We start from the raw sequence: 21,516 nt of genomic DNA, 5'->3' as shown, positions 1-21,516 counted from the left end.
CCATCCATCCATCCATCCATCCATCCATCCATCCATGTCATTGTGTCCATGTCTCTGTAATGGACGGTCTTGCTATACATTTTTCTGAGCATTGCTGTTGTTGGCATGTATGTTACTTATTATTTATTCGCTGCTGGTAGACCACGTATAGCCTAACTTGATGTATTCTCTACTGAATGCCATGGCATGTTGCTGACTAGTCTCTGAAATGGACAGTCGGGACTCGTGTAGCTTAGAATATTTTTACCGGTGGCACTACACTAGTTATGTTTAATAATGAAATTGTCTAAAGCGGAGTGGTTAAGACGCATACCACGTAAAGACGGTTAATGCCAGACAGTTCGATTCCCAAGTTCCCTCACATGTCTTCACTGCCTAACAATCGATAAAGGCAAGAAAAAAACCCTCCAAAAAACCTCTAAATAAATAAAGATGATCTCTCTCTCTGGTGACGTGCGTGTTCTGTCTGTGTTTGCATTCATCAGACGTGCATCAGAGAGCTGCGTGTGTGTGTGTGTGTGTGTGTGTGTGTGTTGCGAACATCAGAGAAAGAAAGCGCACGTCATGCCGAGAGAGAGAGAGAGAGATCAGAGATTCAATTAATGCAGTGTCAGGTCTCAGGTTAGGCTCAGGCTGATGCATTGCAGACCCGATGTCAGGTTGGGGCCACGCACGCACGCACGCACGCACGCACGCAGACTAGTCTCGTGAGCCAGACTATATGCCTCCCACAATTTTCAAATATTTCCATCATACAGTCTGGAGCAACGTAAGCTCTGAAAATGATCAGAGGATAAAGTGGATGGGAACAAACACAGTGAAATAGCACAGATTGGCAATTCCGTATACATAGTATGCCTAATTGCCTATACGTATTTGGGTGAGATCGGGTTTGACATCATATACGATTCTGTGCTATCGGGTTACAACTCGGACGGGGCTGAGTCGGCTCTACCGAACTTTGGCGACGCTCGACACGGCAACTTACACGCTTTAGCGCGCTCGCTGGTGTCTCTCGTATGGCTCAAGTTCGGTAGAGATGGCGCCCCTCCAGTGTTGATTTCGTCGACTCAAACGAAGACGAAAAATGTTCGTCGACTACCTTTTTTCACTGACGAAAACTAAATTGAAAATTAAGACTAAATATTCTGACAATTTCGTCAACAAATAAAAACGAGACTAAAATGTTAGGAAGGGAGTAAGGGACTAGTGGTCAAGATATCCAGTACAAGTCATTTTACACTTGGTTGCATGCTGAAAATCAGCCATTATGACGGCATCAGGGCCCGACAAAATACATTTCACTCGACTAAATCAATTGTAGATTTAGTCAAATAAAATCTTATGATATTTAGACTAAAACTAAATGAAGCCTATTCAAGAGACTACGACTAAAACTAAAATAAAAATGTGCTGCCAAAAATAACACTGCGCCCCTCCATCACGGTCTATGGGGAGGATTTCAGTGTAATATGTACGGATTTGGGGTTTTTTTCTAGGCGTGCATGTAAGGAAGTGCCAATCCGTGCTATTTCACCGTGTTTGGGGCGAGACCGGGTTGGGGCCCTTCAATACGTTTACAAACGCTGTCCCAGACTCTTCTTCCTTCTGGCTCCCAAAACTATATGGAATGAACTCCCCATTGCAGTTAGAACTGCGGACTCACTCCCAATCTTCTGGCGTGGTCTGAAAACTCAACCTCTTCAGACTCTATCTTATATAGCTTGTAGCACTTGCCCTAGTCGCGACGACCTTGCAGGCTTATGCAAAGGCTAAAATATGTCATTTTTAAAGCATGTTATGTAGACAAAAGCCTGGTCATTATTGTTCTGGCATTCTATATAGCATATGTTGTTTATAATTTCAATGTGCAATGTTAAGACGGATGGCCGGTTTTTAGTTTACTTATAATCCTAGATGACTACTTCTATGCAATTGATGTATTTACCTTGTGTTGTCCTTGCTTATTGTAAATCGCTACAGGATAGAAGAGCTCCTGCTAAATGCCTACATTTACAACTTTGTCAACAAAAACACAGCACAAATAAATTGCATTAAACAGTGCCTGCCGGGCGGGTCTTTGCGCAACCGCTCCGGGATTGGAAAATAAGCCCTGTAACAGCAAGATCCTTCCACCTGGTGCAAATGGCCCTCAGGAGGAGGAATTGGTATAACATCTGTGACAGACAGCTTCTGCTGCGCCACCGGCACCCCCCTGGCGGGGTAAAGGCAGCTGTCACAGATGTTTTCCCATGCAGGCTGCAAAGACGCATGCAGGGACACACACGTCTGATACTGCTGCCTGAGACCAGAGCCACCGCCAGACAGACAGACAGACACACGCCGTCTGTCTGATGTCAGGACTGTCTAGAATCTAGATAGCTCAGTGGCCTTGTGGTTAGAGTGACTGAGACTGCGAGGTCGGGGTTCGATCCCCGGCCGGGTCATACCAAGGCTCTAAAAATGCATGGGACCCAGTGCCTCCATGCTTGACACTCAGCATCAAGGGTTGGATTGGGGGTGGGAAGTGAGGACGCTGGCGTCGACTGTTCGCCGCTTCACCTCCCAATGTGTGAATGAATGAACCATTGTAAGCGTTTTGAGTAGGCACGTAGTGCATAGAAAAGCGCCATAAAAATTCATTATAGATACTCTGTAGAGAAGCATGCATGACAGGACCTATCAGCAGCATTTGACACAGTGAACCACCAGCTGCTCCTAGACACCCTAGCGGAGCTAGGCATCGGTGGAACGGCACTAAAGTGGTTCTCCTCCTACCTCACCGATCGGACCTACCAGGTTTCCTGGAAAGGTCTGTTATCATCCCCCCGAACCCTCCAAACTGGGGTCCCACAGGGATCTGTACTTGGTCCCCTCCTTTTCTCACTGTACACTAAATCCCTTGGCACTATCATCTCTGCTCACAATATATCCTATCACTGCTACGCCGATGACACACAACTGTTCCTATCCTTCCCCCCCTCTGCCACTCAGGTGGAAGAGCGCATCACTGCATGCCTGGCTGACATCTCACAGTGGATGTCCTCCAACCACCTCAAGCTGAACCCAGACAAAACTGAGCTTCTCTTCTTCCCAGCTAAGTCCTGCCCTATGCGGGAGCTAACTATTTCCGTAGACAACGCCCTGGTAACGTCTGTCCCAACAGCCAGGAATCTTGGTGTTGTCCTGGACAGTCAGCTCTCGTTCAAAGCTCACATCACAGCTGTCACTCGATCATGCAGGTTCACACTCTATAACATACGACGAATTAGACCGTTCCTCACCCAGGAATCAGCCCAGCTCCTAATCCAGACAACAGTCTTGTCAAAACTCGACTATTGTAACTCCCTCCTTACTGGCCTACCAGCATGTGCACTTAAGCCTCTCCAGCTGATCCAAAATGCAGCAGCTCGCTTGGTCTTCAACCAGCCAAAATTCTCACATGTCTCCCCCCTGCTCCGCTCCCTCCACTGGCTCCCGGTCGCTGCCCGCACAGAATACAAAACTCTGATGCTGGCATTCAAAGCAACCAAAGGTATGGCTCCCCCATATCTTACAAGTATGATTGAACCCTACAAACCCTCCCGCGCACTCAGATCAGCCAACGCAGGGAAACTGGAAGTACCCTCACTAAAAACGCCGGGACAACGCTCCACACGTCCCAAACTCTTCTCCCTTCTGGCTCCAAAACTGTGGAATGCACTTCCCATTGCAGTCAGAACTGCAGCATCACTCCCAATCTTCCGCCGTAGCCTGAAAACCCACCTTTTCAGACTCCATCATGGCCCATAGCACTTACCCTAACCCCTTAGATAGCATTTCTGTTGGCTTAGATAGCATTTGACACAGACTTATAGCATGTTATGTAGACAGCACTATAATTGTATTGTATATAGTCATAGCACGCCATAGTACATATGTGACCAGTGCCAGTAGTTTGATATACAAGGGGGCCATGGTCATTTTTCAGTTCTTTACATATTATGAAACTGCACACTGTAACCTTTCATATGATGCATTGCTCATTGAAATTGGGGGGGAAATGAAGAAGATATGACCATTTGAAACTTGTTGAACCAGAAATGTTAAATTGGAGAATTCCCCCTTCAAAGATATCAGCAGTGATCTGTCACTTTAGGGGGCGCTGTTTTCCCTTCATTCCTCCATTAGCCAACCAGCAGTGTTGCCATGTCTGCTTATTATAATTAGTTGGCCATGTTTCTAAAGAAAAAGAATGCATAGGCCTACTGTACCAATAAGTCTTCACAATTAGAGAATGTTGTTATAATTGATAGTTTGCCTATTATCTCTCCTTTTTTAAATAGGCTACTGCATTTATTTGCCATTTTGTACTTCCACAAGTTAGGCAAAAATTAGGCTTATGTAAATGGTCCAGATGAGTACAAATAAGATAGCTATATTAGCCTGTTATTATTATTATTTGTCTGCAGAACCCCCATCTGAAAATAATGTATGCCAGGGACAAGATTGGTTTTGTTATATGTTATATTTTGTTTTCATATACGGGTTGCTTGTTTCTCTCGCAGAACCTGGCAACCCTGCAAAAAATAGCCGTTAGCTACATTTAGCATTATATATTGATATCAATCATCAATCCTGTAGCTAAAACAAGTACATTATCGCGTTATATTACATATCGATGTGATCTGCATTATTATGACCTTAATTTTCATGGCAGGTACATTCCAAAGTAACTAATAAGAACCACGTTATGGTGACATAATGTTACAATGTTTACAATACATGCTAGTCTTCTTCTTCTTCTTCTTCTCTGCTATTGGAAATAAGAAGCCATGTTCCATTGTTGTGATGACCAGTGCCCCTAGCTAAAACATTCGCATGAATTAGCTTTAGGAGGACCGAAAATAAGCACACTTTTTACAAAATACGACTGTTAATACTTCTTTCTCTGCTATGTCTGTTAGCCAGTTAGTGAAAGACTAGTATTATCTTCAAAAACGATTGTGTACAAAAAGCGGAATTTTTGCGGAATTTGCATACTTTGAAGGTAAAGCTGATTTTCTGATTAGCATTGGTTAGCATTGCTAACTCAATGGTTTAAACATTAAACATAGTGACTTGTTTACGCAATTACAATGACTTAATGACACTTAAATTACTTTCTGATGGAATAAAAACATTATTTAACATTCCAACTGTTTTTATGTGGCTAAAAACGAAAACCACCAAAAAAAAATAAAGAATCTAATTTTAGATTCTATTGCTATATGCTATTGCCGAGTTGTGGTTTAAATCTCTGGCACTGGTCACATATGTATAGCATAGTAGTGAATATGTATAGTTTATTATGTATAGTGTAGGTATAGTTTCATCATATAGATATTCCACTGTTACCTTCTTAGCTTACGCATGTCTCATGATAAATGCTTTTATGTGATGTATTCCCATGCTTTTGTTCTTGCTTAAATGTAAATCGCTCTGGATTAAGAGCGTCTGCTAAATGCCTAAATTGTAAATTGTAAATTGTAGGACGTGGGATTATATAGGACAGTGACACGCTTTATAAATCAGCGGTTCTCAACCTTTCCAGGCTGAACTTTATTTGAACTGGGGACACCCTAAAATAGTCATATTTGAACTGGGGACACCCGAACATAGTCATAAAATAGTCATATTTGAACTGGGGACACCTGGAAATAGTCATATTTGAACTGGGGACACCCTAAAATAGTCATATTTGAACTGGGGACACCCGAAAATTGTCATATTTGAACTGGGGACACCCGAAAATAGTCATATTTGAACTGGGGACACCCCCCCCCCCCCCCCCCCCGCACACACGAACAGGTTTGATGTGGGTTTTGTCATATAATCATTTTTGGAAATTTTCAAATACGTTTGATAATCGCTACTCTGTGCAATATTGTTTTGGAAATGCCGCAAATTGCATTGCAGTGAACGAGAGCAAATCACAACTTCCCCCGGGGGTGGTGACTCCGACCCTGAATACTCGCCGTGGTGTCAGCACCCCTAACGCACGCACGCGTGCGAGCACACACACACACACACACACACACACACACACACGCGCACACACCTGGGGTCCAGCAGGATCTCCGTGCTGTCCTCCTTGACGATGCCGGTCCGGAAGTTGAGCGCGAGGTCGACGAGGAAGAGCGTGTCCGTCACCACGTTGAAGATGATCCACGGCGGAGTGTTCTCGTCCTTGAAGAACGTGATGCCCACCGGCAGGATGATCAGGTTGCCCATCATCAGACACAGCATCAGAAGGTCCCAGTAGAACCTACATGGAGACATATATATATATATATATATATATATATATATATATATATATATATATATATGTATACAGAGAGGCAGGATGATCAGGTTGCCCATCATCAGACACAGCATCAACAGGTCCCAGTAGAACCTACATGGAGACATATATATATATATATATACAGAGAGGCAGGATGATCAGGTTGCCCATCATCAGACACAGCATCAACAGGTCCCAGTAGAACCTACTTGGAGACATATATATATATATATATATATATATATATATATATATATGTATACAGAGAGGCAGGATGATCAGGTTGCCCATCATCAGACACAGCATCAACAGGTCCCAGTAGAACCTACATGGAGACATATATATATATATATATACAGAGAGGCAGGATGATCAGGTTGCCCATCATCAGACACAGCATCAACAGGTCCCAGTAGAACCTACTTGGAGACATATAAGAGGCAGGATGATCAGGTTGCCCATCATCAGACACAGCATCAGCAGGTCCCAGTAGAACCTAGAGAAATATATTCACATTTTTCATCATATAGCCCATAAGTCTTTGCGTTTGTGTGTGCATAAGTTCCTCTTTCTCTTGCTGTGTTGCCAGTTTTGCGAGAGAAACAAGTGGCCAGGTCTATGAAAACAAGCACGAATGAATATAGCTGATCTACAAGCTCACGGCGACACATTGTGAGGTTGTACATTCGTTATTTAAAAACACATTAATAAAACTAATAATAATAAAACTTTATTTGTATAGCACCTTTCATGACATGAAATGCAGCTCAAAGTGCTTTACAGAACAATGGAGAATAAAAGAAAAGCAAGGCAATGACATTAAAAAACAAGCAGTAATGCAGTACAGTGAGGACATGAAAAATTAAAAATATAAGATCAATTAAAGGCAATGTTGTAGAAGTGGGTCTTGAGCTGAGCTTTAAAAATGTCTACAGAGGCTGCCTGACGAAGGTACAGTGGGAGCTTGTTCCATGCCGACGGCCCGTAGAAGCAAAAAGCTGCTTCCCCGTATTTTTTAGTTGCCATTTTTTGGGGCAAAGCGAGCAGGCCGGCGGTGGAAGACCTTAGGGGGCGGTTTGGGACATATTTAGGCAGGCAGTCATGTAGGTAGGAAGGTGCGAGACCATTGAGAGCTTTATAGACAAGTAAAATAATTTTAAAATCAATCCTAAAAACAACCGGAAGCCAGTGCAGCGATGCCAAAACTGGAGTAATATGTTCTCTCATCTTAGTTCTAGTTAAAACTCTGGCTGCTGCATTTTGGACAAGTTGTAATCTGTCAGTTGTTTTCTTAGGCAGTCCTGAAAAAAGTGCATTGCAGTAATCAAGCCGAGAAAAAACAAAGGCGTGGATTAGCGTTTTTGCATCGTCCAAGGACAAATAGGCTCTGATTCTTGCAATATTTCTAAGGTGAAAAAAGGCAATCTTGGTGACATGATTAATGTGTGAATTAAAGTTCAATTCAGAATCAATAATAACCCCCAGGTTCTTTACTGTACTGTTAGTTTCTACAGTTAGGTTGCCCAGTCTGCTTATTATTGATTATTTCTGCTCACTAGAACCGATTATGAGAACTTCTGTCTTATCCTCATTTAGCTTGAGAAAGTTCTCACTCATCCAACATTTGATGCTAGACAGGCAGGTCAACAGCGGGTCTAAAGCACAGGGATCATCTGGAGCCACAGAAAGATATAGTTGGGTATCATCAGCATAGAAATGAAAATTGACTCCGTGATTGGTAACGAGTTCGCCCAATGGCAGTATGTACAAGGAGAAAAGCAGAGGGCCAAGAATCGAGCCCTGTGGAATACCAGAACTGATGACATGTTTGTCTGAGTCAAACTCGGCTAGATTGACAAAGTAACTTCTGTTTGATAGGTAGGAGGAAAACCAGGACAGGGCCGTACCAGACAGGCCTATCCAGTGCTCCAGACGCTGTATTAAAATTGAATGGTCAATCGTGTCAAATGCAGCCGTTAGATCTAGAAGTAAGAGAACGGATACATGTTTCTTGTCAGCAGACACCCTAAGATCATTCATTACTTTTACAAGTGCTGTTTCTGTGCTGTGACCTTTTCTAAAGCCAGATTGGAATTTATTGTGGACATTATTGTTCTGTAGAAACGCATCCAATTGATGGAAGATGCATTTTTCTAAAACCTTGCCCAGAAAGGGTAGATTTGAAATGGGTCGATAGTTACCCAAAACAGCGGGATCAAGATTGTGTTTCTTGAGTAGGGGCCTGACTACAGCAGTCTTCAGTGAGTCTGGGAAGACGCCTGATTGTAGAGAGCTGTTTACAATTTTTAGGATATCTCCAATCACACTGTCTAAGACCTCTTTGAGAAATTGTATCCAATGAACAGGAGGATGATGTCATCTGTGATATGGTTTTGCGGAGTTCGTCTTCATCAATTGCGCAGAACGATAATAGGCTCCCCCTGGAGAGATCTACCCTGGGACCATTTGCTGCTGTTTGAAGGTTTGCGCTAGCAGCAGCACCGTTCATAATATCAGCTCTAATGTTAAAAATGTTGTTGTCAAAAAAGCATGCAAACTCATTACACTTAGCTTTAGAGGCCGGGAATGACTGCTTGTAGGACTGGGGGGGGGGGGGGGGGGGGGGGGGTTAACAGTCGTTCAATGGTAGATATTGAGAATAAATTGAGATATTGAGAATAAATTGAAGTATTTTGAATATTTTTTTAACATTTTAATAAAAAAAGGCACAAAATATGTTCAGATTGATGTCTGTGGACAATTACATAGTATTTATCTGGGGTTCCTTGATGTGAAGAAATGTGGAAGCAAGCCCAAGCCCAAATAAGCAAACACTATAGAATCAACCCCAAAAAAAAACATCAACCAGCTACTACCAATAATGTATTTGCATGTGACTTTACAGAAAAAACAAGTCAAAGGTCGTTTATAATAAGCAGACATGGCAACACAGACATGAAGGAAGTAAAGCACACACACACCCCAGTACGTTGGCGGGGAAAAACGTGGATACAGAGAGGCAGGATGATCAGGTTGTCCATCAGTTGCGGCCTTATATATGTTTCAATCGTTTCAATTGAAACGGGCCTCGAGCCTCCAGGGGCCTCAAACAAAAATAGTAGTAGTAGTAGGCTAGTAATATTGCATTGCATCGCAGCCTTCCAATCAGCATTGCCAATTATTCAGCATCATCCTGTACGTCCACTTACCATTTAGTTGGTAGCAGCTAATAATCACTGATTGCATCATTGTATAGCATTATGCTGCCTCCCAGTTAAACCTTACAGTCATTTCAATTACAATTGTTTAATCAAGCTGCTTTAGTGTATTTCTCTACTTGGCTGTGCTGTATGCTGTTCATGCTTTGACGTCCGATAATACACACTGACACACACACACACACACACACACACACACACACACACACACACACAAAAACAAAAGGGTTTAAAAAATAAATATATATATATTAATTATCTAAATTATGATGTCATGAACGGGGCCTCCCGATCCTTAATGCCACCCCTGTAATGTCCATCATATTCTCGCGTAGCCAGACCACTATTCCACAATCTTCAAATGCTATATATATAGAGTCTGGAACTACACCTCCTGGAATCTGAGTATTGGAAGCTGCCCATTTCCGTTCAAGAAAATGGCAACAACATGGCTAGTGGCTACAGTATAATATTGTAAATGGAACTGCCACAAGCTCAGCTAATTGTTGCTTAAGTTATAATTAGGTCCGGCTGCCATTACTAGCCCGCTGTTTAATGGAGGACTTGAAGTTATACCGCCGGAGCTAATCCACTTTACGTTGACGTTGATGTGGAATTATTGCCATTCCAATAATAATACTTGATTTGATTTGACAGACGGAGAGCGAGCGAGAGAGAGAGAGAGGGAGAGACTCTTCTCACTGTTCGTCTGTCTCTCCATCAGTCCATCTGTCAGGTTTGTTTGATGTCCATGACCTCTAATCCCACAGCTGTAACAATGAGTTGCACGCACGCACGCACGCACGCACGGCGTGGCAGCGACAATGGCCGGAGGGGCTTGAAGACAGAGCGGTAACTTATCTGTGTTATGAATAGTTGATGAACCCGGCAGGTGAATAATTCACCTCCTGGTTGCATTATTAACACCTGTTCAATTGTGACAATCAGCGCAGATAATTACAAACAATTAACCCGTCCGTCTGTCTCACACGCCGACGTCTGTCTGCACAGATTCCACAGCCACTGTCTGTCCGTCTGTCTGTCTCTAGACTCTATCTACCCACCTGTCTATCTATCATAGAGAGTGTGTGTGTGCGTGTGCCTGCCTCTGTGTGTGATACAGTGAAGTGGGCCAATAGTCTGTCTGGGGGATCAAGTCATCTCTATTGTTGTGGACCGTCCGTCCGTCCGTCCGTCCGTCCGTCCGTCCGTCCGTCTGTCTGTAGATTACTGATGCTATCTGTGAGAGTTTGTGAGTGTGTGTGACTGTGTGTACACCGGTATCTTACCATCGGGGTGTGTGTGTGTGTGTGTGTGTGTGTCTCCTGGAAGAAACACACATCCTCTCATCCTGTCTGATTGGTTTCTCATCAGAGACCAGTGGTGTATAAAGTAACTGGGGTACAACGTTGAGGTATTTGTACTTTGTACTCCACTACATTTATTATAAAAACTTCCATTACCATTTGAAAATAGCCGATCTACAAGCTCACAACTGAGCTTGCATATCGGCTATATTTTCAAAAGATTTGTATACATTTGAAATGGGACATTCTGCACAATAAGTACTTTTACTTTTGGTACTTTTGATGCCAATACTCTTTGTATGTAATTTTACTCAAGTACGTTTTCTTTTTCTACTTGAGTAGTATTGTTACTTTTACTTGTCGTACTTGTTCAACCACTGTCAGACTACACTACAGTATCTCATCCACAATCATCCAATACAGTTTGGCCTTGTTGTTGATCACCCCAGCAGGGCATGACCATATATGGTCATGCCTCGTGACATGACGTATGGAGATCCCTGATGTCATCAATATCAAGCCCATATATATTTTTGCTTGCCTCTTGAAGAGGGCGGTCGCATTCTTTTCTCTCCCTCCTTGTCTGTACGTGATGGACAACATAAGGGCATATCTATTTGGACTTTTGTTTGGGCTGAATACTTGGTGCATTTGTCTTTTGTACCGAATAATGGGAAAATTGGAAAAAACGCAGATGCAGATGCATCAGAAGATGGACACGATCTTGGAAGAGGTAGCCAGAGAGCCATGACGGACAGAGAGCCATAACGGACATAGAGGAGAATTAGCCATATTGCTATCCCCCCCCCCCCCCCCCCCCCCACCTCAACCCCCACCCTCCCTGACACCTGTTGTGTCTTCGTCTGGGCCGTGTTCGTCTCCACTGAACCCGCCATGATAACGCAGGACAATGAGGCAACATGACATGACCTTGGGGAGATATGCCAGGAACACACTTACACAAACACATGGGAAATTAACTTTCCACCGAACTGTTCTCATGGACACACATGTCTTTACCAGGGGGGCAGTCAGACAGATATTTTGTGAAGCCACTGAGGAAATCGGGATTTCCTTAAAGTTCATATAATGGCCTGTTGTGGCGCTGTCATTGGACCCAGAAAGACCCATAGCCCCATAGAAGTCCATGTATTTGGACTTCACCTAGACTGTATTACCTTAATAAACATGGTCATGAATACTTTCTGCTTCCAGTCACTAGTTTAAAGTTGTAGCGCTGCCACACATTAAGTTAAGAAAAGGATTTATTTTATTTATGGCATTTAAAAGTGTATGTCACATATATGGAATAATGGTCCTTAATTAACGCCATCCTTTAAGGGTAAGGCCCTAAGCTGTTTTGTTTTGTTATTGTTTAAGGGGTGTTTTGAAAGCCTATGTTATGATTTGAGGGGATTGTTTTGATTGACGGGTCCGAGGCTGTCTGACGCACGACAAAAGAGGCGTTGGTCGCCGGCCCGGGGGGAGAAACAAAACGAGAGAGGCAAAGGAAGTCTATGGGTGAATGCACACCAGACTGACTATATGATATAGGGGGCGCTATGGAGCTGACATCGGTGGAAACTGCTGGAGGTCTACTTGCTACAGGTGTACTAGTAGGTCTTGCCCTAGCAAGCTCTTTCTTCCACTCGTCGTCCCTGCGTAACAAACAGTTTATGGTATCCATTTCCAGTTTCTGCATGTCTGCCCTGATATCTTCTCCTAGTTTGTTGAGAGTAGATTCAAAGGACTGCCTTAGGTGGGCCTCCCTGTTCACTGAACTGGCTATAGAAGCTCTAAAATCATTTTCGAGCTTAAGAAATGTTTTGTTCAGAGACTTCACATCACCTTTAAGTTCCCCATTAACACTTCAGAGAAGTCACCTCACCTTTAAATTCATCATGATCAGCCTTTAGAGAATTCACCTCCCCTTTAAGCTCATTGTAATGAGTCACATCATTCTCATCCCTCCCATCATCATCATCATCATCATCATCATTATTATCAGGTTCAACCTGGGCCTCATCCTGCCCTCTTTGACTCTCATCCCCACCATACAAATCACTTAATGAGGTTTCAAGAGGGGGACTTCTCCTTGTGGTGAAAGATCCCGAAGTGAAATCTGGGTCACCATGAAATACAGGGAGATCAACCTCTGGAGTAGAGGGAGAATCATGGACAGGAGTAAACACGTCGTCACTTGGTTCTCCTCCTTCTGCTGTTGCCATATTGTAAAGCTAAACCAAACAAGTTTATCAAGATCAATTTAAATCAGTCCCCGTATGGGCCACCATATGTAAATTTAACTGTTACTCTTTTTTATATTACGGGATATTGACTGATCTCCTTTTGACACAACTGATTTATGTAGAATGACAGGAATAGCTTAATAGACAATAGACACACAAACAAATTCGGGAAGTCTACGGGAGACCTGGATCAGTTTGATTAATTATTTATTAAATAATAAACTCTGCTCGAACACTATAGGTGGAAAATAGCTAAGGCCACACTGCAGCGCACAATACTGCACACAGAAGAGACTGGGTGAGACCGTTTATATTTTCTTTTACACCCCGCGAGGATCCACTGTTGTTGTTTGCCCTGGAATCATTACGTTTGGATTATATCGCTTCTGGGGATCCCTTTTCCTTTTTGCATAACAAGTTGGAGTGACATTTTGGTTTTCCCTCTTTCTGGGACGTTGGAGCCGTTTGGATTTACGGAGCGAAAAGGAACAATATAGGAGCGTGCGGGCGTGCACGAGACGCGGACTTGAATTACTCTTTTCTTACAGACCTATCTAATAAACTATTTAGCGGGCGTGCGTGCGTGCGTGCTCGAATCGCGGACATTCGGTTCAAACGGGGTTTCATAACTTTCAGCTCATTCTTTTGATTTTGTGGGAGTTTACACCTGTCTGTATTATTATTATTATTTCATTTGGTTGGATAAAGAGCCACCTAACTTCATCACAACTTCTCATGAGTTTGTTTGCTGTGTGTATTGTCTATTAAGCTATTCCTGTCATTCTACATAAATCAGTTGTGTCAAAAGGAGATCAGCCAATATCCCGTAATATAAAAAAGAGTAACAGTTAAATTTAATTATCAAACCATTACAAAGTCTCATTTCTAATGTCATAATATTCTTTTTGGAAAATTATGGTCCCATTTATTAAAAAAATGACCATAAAGTCGCGTATGTTCTGAGGGACTACAGTTACAGTCTATGATCGGGATTCCCCTCCCACTCGAGTCAAAATAAAAACCAACGGAGAAGAAGGGGGGAAGTCCTGCCTCGTTGTCTGGGCGTGCCAATGGCCAGCTGGGCCAAAACGGATCTAGAAAGATGGCGACTTACAATACAAGGACTGACAGGCTTCATTTTACGTTCATGTTAGACCCGGAGAACGCTTTGTCCATATTTGTTACAGTCTATGGTCTTTACACACAGCCGCCTTCTACCCCCCCACCAACACTCCCCCTGCAGCTGGGTATCTTTTTTCCTCCTCCCCGCGCAGCCCATCCCTTCGATGGCTTGCGTAGGAAGAGAGCTTTTTTTGTGCCTGGCCTAAGCCCCCGCCACCCCCACCCCAGAAACGTGCCTGCACAGCCGAGTATTATCATCTTACTTGAAATGTGATGTGATGACTTCTTACCCCCCCCCCCCCATCTATATGGAGATCCTTGATGTCATCAATATTGGCCAGCAACTCTACATCGGACCTCAAACCCTTAGATCTCCATATATGGAGCTGACCTGTTCTGAAATTCCATGTTGATCCTTCCACATCCATCCTTCCTCTTCGATGTCTCCCTTTTTGACTGATACCTGTCCATTTAAACTCTAGACGGGCCCGCCCCAAACTAGTGCAGCCGCGCCCAGCAGCCGGCGAGTTCTCAACAGGCCCGAGAAATTAAGGCCCGGCCCTACTTGGGCCCTCATCAAACCCTGTACACTCAAGACACTGCCCCCGCACGGTGGCACAGTTGGTAGTGCTGTCGCCTCACAGCTAGAAGGTCCTGGGTTCGATTCCCGCTCGGGACGCTGTGGGTACAGGCGGCGTGTTTCCTCCTTTGCGTCATCAGTGCCCATACCTGAAGGCGGGGTTGGCGAAAGGGCCTTTCTGTATGGAGTTTGCATGTTCTCCCCATGTCCCCTAGGGTAGGTACCCTCACAAAAAAATGCAGTAATCCTGGTCACTAAACTGCCTTTCCCTGGCCAGCCGGGGCACCTGATGGAGGGGAAAGGAACCGGTTCCACGCGCTATGTCTAACCAGGGAAACTCCCCCCTGTCAGGTGTAAAGGAGCAACTTGGACACTCAGGCATGAAGGAAGCATGAGTTCAAGTCCGTTGCTCTCCCCTTGTCCCCCATATATGGGGACTAGGTTGGTGGAGGGTGTGTAGTGATGTAATCACATTAGATGATTGACACAGGGGTGAAAAATGGGTTACAAAATTGTGGGATAAAAATATATATAAAAAAAAAAGACACTGCCCCCGCTGCCACCCTTAGATCTCCAAATATGGAGCTGCATGTTCTGACATTCCATACTGTATGTTGATCTGACCTCAACAAACCCTGTACACTCACTTGGAACGAACGTGGGCCCCTTCCCTACTTCCTTCTGCAGGTGTTACCAATGATAATAATGAAGGCTCAGTTAAATTCTGGTCAAACAGAGTCAGGGTGCTGCTATATTGTGCGTGTTGGCTTACTGGAAACACAAAGTTTGAGAACCACCGTACACTAAATGGAACAGAGCCTCAATTAGTATAATCGAACACCTGTTATGGAAGTGGGAAGGGGCCCGGAAGTAGGTAGAGTTATTCTGTGTGCATAGAGTCAGCGCTTTCGAAGTACTGTTTGACAGGAGTATTTGAAATGGATGGTGTAATGTAATGTCTGTTGTCTGTTTTTGAGAAATGACTGTGGGGGATGTCACCTTTCTTCTGATAGATGCTATGCAGATATATGTTGGTTATACTTGCTCACGTTTACATGGATTTGTTTTTGCTTCACCGCAGCGCAGGCAGGAATATTTGCTCCCGTCTTTGTTACTATTTGTGCTGCTTGATATATTTACTTGAGGTCGCATGTTGTTTAGCCCATTTTGGCGGGAACCCCTTTTGCTATTGGAAAAATAGCAGATCCACAAGCTCAGGTACTGAACTTGTAGGTCTGCTACTTTTGAAAAAACTGTGAAAATGTGCCTCAAATCTTTGAATATTGTAGTAAGTATGGTGTTACATTTAATCCGGTAGACTTTATATTAGTGTAATTCATAATTATAAAAATATGAATTATAAGTTCAAAAATTAAGACTCAAAATCAATCTGAATTTAAGAAGGGGCACCAGTGAAATGAGCTTTTGGAATAAGCACCAGATTGATTTGTATTTAGCCTTTAAGTTAAACCATTAATAAAACAATTAAAAGATTATAAAATAATCAATTATTATTTTATCTTAATAAATCTATGGAATCTGAAGGTAAGAGGTCTTTTCCATTACATAGCCTTTCCTACTTTGCATGTGTCAAAAACCAGTAAGTTCAACTCTTGAGCAAATAATAGAATTGTTTTAAAAAATGAATCAATTTATTTCCACACCTAAGCTAATAGACAAACTTAGTAGAACAATAATCAAACAAATTCTTAAACAAGGGTTAATACAGGTTCAAATAGAATTGAAGAAACAAATCAAATGATAATGAAATATCTATATGATAGGTAATGTTCCTTGCCATGAACTTAGAAACATGATATAATGCATCACTTTCCTGAGCTGGTCTGTTGAGCTTTGAGAGAGGCAGACTGGGGTTCGTCTCTCTGCTGGGGGAGAGAGGTTGCGTCGCAAGCGGCAGGGGTTCGATTGCTGGTCTCGCTATAACCCCTGAGCTGGTCGATGTTGCTGGGATGCTCAGGTCAGAGCGTCGGGAGCTGGTCTGTGTAGCGATGTGGCCAAGACCCCCATCTCATCCTTCTGGCTCCTTTGGTCTCTCCCTCTGGTCCGGTCTTCATGGACTCCACTAATCCTAGTTTTTCTGTCTGCCTCTCCAAATATATAGTTCTCTTCGTTGGGCTCAGTTACTCTGTATGTCACTCTCTTTGCAAGATGGAGACATTGAGATGTCTCGTGACATTTCCAGACTTCGTCAACATGTTTTCGTGAGGCTGGTATTTCTTTGAAGTTCATTTTGGGAAAGGGTGTACGCATGCACTTTTCATGGCTTTAGATTTCACATAACACACAATCTGTATTTACATGTATAAATGTAATTAATCTACATTTATTGTACAGTGAATGTCATATTTCCAATTGAGGGTCCAGGAATTGTGAATGAATGCTTTTGTGACTGAGTGGAACATTCCACCTTTGACATATCCAAAGTCAGGGTGTGATCGGTGGCGATGACACTTTATCCAGCCGAAATGGAATCAAGTCTTTATGGTACAAGGGTGTCCCATGGGACTGAGTCTCTGAGTCTGTAGGGAAAAGTCAATAAATTGTTCTTCTTTGTACATAATTATGAACATGAAAGCCAATGGTTGGAATTTGGACAGTTCCTGTTGGAGTGTGTACATTTTGTGCACACAAATATGCCACTGGTGCAGGAATTGAGACCATTCTTGAGGGTCAAAAGGTCAGCAGACCCTTCTGCAGGGCTAATTCTGTCCGTCTCCTTCAACTTCATGCATGTGCATGACGTCAGCATGGGACATGTTCATTAGATATCTTCCAATGCTGTATGTGGTATAGCTGGATTGTGGTTTTATACCCCTTGTCTACTACAAATCCCCCATTTCATAATAAAAGATCAAAGGTTACTGGTGATGTTTTGATTATGAAACTTAGTTGGTAAAAGCACAATCAATGAACTCAGGGAAGCAATAGATCATGTTAGCAAATTCATGGCATAAGAACATATCTCTATGCTACGCCTATAGTATGTTAATGCTACTGATCCATAATTTGATTTCATTAATGAAAATATCCTGAGATTATAAGTAGACATAGACTTATTATTCAAAGGAGTAAAAACCAGGCATGCAGTATATTATAAACAATACTGGGGTTTTATTCTGAGTGTTAGTCTACCCTATAAGGAAATGGGGATTTCCTATTTCCACAGTAGTTGTGTAGAGTGGAGTATAGGGGGACTACACTAAGTTTGAATAAAAGAAAGAAAATAAAGGAAAGAAAATAAAGAAAAGAAAGGAAGGAATTATGTTGACTGGTTGGGTCAAAGCTGAGAATTCTTCCTTCTTCTATATGGAGGGGAATAAATGGGTGTCCTTTCCTCCTTGGGGCTTCTACCTACACTAAGAAGGATGCACCAGCCAGGGACATGCAACATGCAGGCCGGTGGTTATTTCAGTACTTGAAAAGTTGAAACCTATGGGGCATAGTGTAGGAGGTAATAGTTTAATATTGATTGGTGGATCAGTTTCCACCCTGTAGGCTACTAACTTATTAACCAGTGAATACCAAACATAAGGTTTCTATAAAGTTGACTATTTTGGGCGATAGGTAGATATCTTGAGAGCCAATAGCAACTTATAAAAATAAATAAAAATACATCCCCCAATGGCAGATGTCTCGACGCGCGGTCTGTAAAACAGAGTTACAGAAAAACTAAGTTAACTTCGTTCAGTTTGCAATTAATTCTAAGTGACAGAGTAACAAAGTGGTATTTGGAAGTACTGTGTTACTTTCTTGATTAGTGCTAATCTAAGGACTCATTTTAACAACATAAAGCAGCATATCTCCTTTGAAGGAGATTCACAAAGGTATATGCAAAGACCCCCCATTTCAAAATCAAGAGGTCAAAGGTTACTGATGATACCTTGATTTATGAAAATATTTGGAATGCCTGTCATAATATGCCAGCAGCTGTTCTGGTATATCTGAGGACATACACGTATAGGGAGCCCCAAATGCATAATAGTTTGCAGGTTTATGTTTTGTCAGTGAATCAATTTGACAGGGTAAAAATGCTATAGGTTATAGTCCAAGTATCGATTAGCATAATAACACAGGTTTTAGTTTTTATTCCATTGGTTACTTTTAATTTATGAACTATCACTAGTAATTTAGCATGAGAGGATAGACTTTATTCACGCATCAGACCTCAGTCGCCAGTCCACAGATCTTTCCGCAGGAGTATTTGAGAGCCAATGCTGTTTATCAGCATTTAGCAAAGCTTTCTTTTTCCGTCTGGATAGGACAGGTGAGCTCACAACTGCAGGAACGCTGTGACCTTCCTGTGGGTGAGACTGGTTGGTATTATTTTCCCAAGCCATGTCAATAAGATCATTATTATAAATTCGGTCAGCGACCGTTCTTAATTTACTGCTGGACATATTTCTGTCCGTGTTGTCTCGGACACCAGGTCTGATGCTTGTATCAAGTCGATCTAGAAAGAATGATTTAAATGTTTGATCTTCCTCCATATCAATAGTGTTCTCATCTGAGAACCAAGCTCTCCGCAAACGATCAAAGAAGGTGCTAGGACGTTCACCTTTCTTTTGTCTTAGGGAAAGGGCGGCAGATATTCCCTCCAACTTGTGGACTTTATATTCCCCAATGAGACTCTGGGACAGAGCATCATAGTTTTCAACAACATTGGACGGTTGACGTTCAATAAATCGTCGTACCTCAGAGCTAGAGGACATACCGATAAGTTGGACTTTGTGTCCTGTGGTTACATCTGAATAACCTTTAAGAAAGTAGTCGATATCTCTTAAATACCCAACGATATCGCAATTGTCAGATGTTGTTTCAAACCTGGGAATATGATGTGCTATTTTGTCTAATAAGTTGGTAGTTACTTTTTCAAAAGGAACACTTTGAAGAGACACTGTGACGTCAGGTAAAACATCTGGTATGTCAGGTAAAACTTTCAAGGCCTCACAGTATGTTTTGGGGGCCTGGCCTGTCTGAATCTCAGAATTGACAGCTAGGAGTTTTAATGGCTTTTTAGGGATCTGGTGTCCTGTGGTTCCTTTTGAATGACCTTTACGAAAGAGGTTAATATCTCTTAACAACTCAACATCAGTTTGATCAGAATCAGATTCTGTTTCAAACCTGGGAAGGTTTAATGGCTTTTTAGGAATCTGGCTCTTAAGTAAAGTAATATCTTCTTGTTGTTGATTACTCTTAATCGTAAGTTGTTCATTCTCATGCTTTTGACTTTTAATTAAATCAATACTTTGTTTTAATTTAGCTATTTGAGCTACTGTCTCTTTAGTGACGACATTAAAATAGGTAATTGATTTTTGTATATCTTCCATTTGGACCTTGAGGTTTTTGTTGGTGTTCAGTACCATATTTAATGCAGAAATAAATCTGTCATTGGTAGTCTGGTTACTTTGTTCCTTATCCACCTCAAAATGTGGCTGCTTTAGGCATTCCTTCTCCAGTGTCAAAGGGCACGTGGAATCACATTTATCTTTGAGAGCTGGAAAGGGAAATTGGTTCAATTCTTTAGGATTATCATTAATATAATTCTGCGTTGCTTTCTCTAATGGTTTTGAATCAAGTGTTGTTAGTACAAATTCTGTGATTAATTTTAGCACATGAAGTACTTTTATAAGAAGGACCTTAGGGTATGATGATCCGGTGATAAAAATCATCATTACTAGAGGTAACAGAGACCGTACCGTGACATCGGTATTCTGGGATAAGGCGTCAGCCATTTTTGTCTCTGTAACACAGGGAGATTGATTAGAGAATTAAGCAAGGATAAAAGTAATTAAACCACAAACGTAGGTCTTTAGTTAAAGAATTGCACTAATGCAATATTTGTTTGGAAGTGTCAACAAGCAAGAGTTAGATTGATCTAATCAATTACTTTGATAATTTTAAGAATGACACACTGACTAACACAGACGCTGCAGAGAGAAAGGGATGTCTCTTGCAGTGTGCATGTGCATATGTGAGTGTGGGTGTGTCCATGGGTTTCGGTGTCCCAGACAAAAATAGACCTCCCCTCTTCAGGAGGGGGAGAGGTGTATTTGGAACCCTCGCACAATGTTACAGCCACAAATATGGCAGTTTGTAAGGGACGCGTGGTACACTCAAGATGGCGTTGTTTGTTTGCCGTCTGGAGAGTGAGTCACGTGACTAGAAAGAATGTAAACACACTGAGTTGTTTATAGCTAGCTGACAGCGGCTGTCACATAAATTCTGTCCACCCTTTTCACTGAGAATCAGAGGGTTAATTTTTAAGAGCGGCTTTCGTTGACTTGCAATTTAGACTACAGGTTTTTAGCAAGGAAAGCAATCTTTAAGTACAAGGAGTGCAGTTGCTAACTGTCTTATTTTTACTTATACAAAAATGAACCAACATATAATAAAATAGGTTAGCTGTGCCTATATTTATTAATTTACAGTGGTTTATTAGATCCTTAAAGAAGATTGGATCATATTGAAGGATTACAATATGAACACATTGTACAAGGAGCGCAGTTGCTAACTGTCTTATCTTTACTTATACAAAAATGAACCAACATATAATAAAATAGGTTAGCTGTGCCTATATTTATTAATTTACAGTGGTTTATTTGATTGGGTCATATTGAAAGATCACAATATGAACCAAATTGCTTATTTTGCGTTTCTTCACTACGTTAAGTGGACTTTAACACACGATTAACGGTGGCTTTACACATTAAGC

At 42.1% G+C, this 21,516-nt stretch overlaps 1 protein-coding gene across 1 annotated transcript in view; it reads right to left on the bottom strand.

Moving 5' to 3' along the window:
* LOC310856579 (uncharacterized protein) overlaps window positions 1-21,516 on the bottom strand; it is a gene marked incomplete at both ends in the record, with an annotated part of 97,781 nt that overhangs the window by 38,545 nt on the left and 37,720 nt on the right. The window contains one exon of the mRNA XM_083762051.1: window positions 6,080-6,286. Coding sequence (XP_083618177.1) covers window positions 6,080-6,286 — 207 coding nt within the window. The remainder of the gene's footprint in view (window positions 1-6,079; window positions 6,287-21,516) is intronic.

The sequence above is a fragment of the Protomyctophum parallelum genome (assembly GCF_964188405.1).
Source record: "Protomyctophum parallelum genome assembly, chromosome: 3".
Lineage (NCBI taxonomy): Eukaryota > Metazoa > Chordata > Actinopteri > Myctophiformes > Myctophidae > Protomyctophum > Protomyctophum parallelum.
This window is presented reverse-complemented; position numbering and strand designations above follow the sequence as displayed.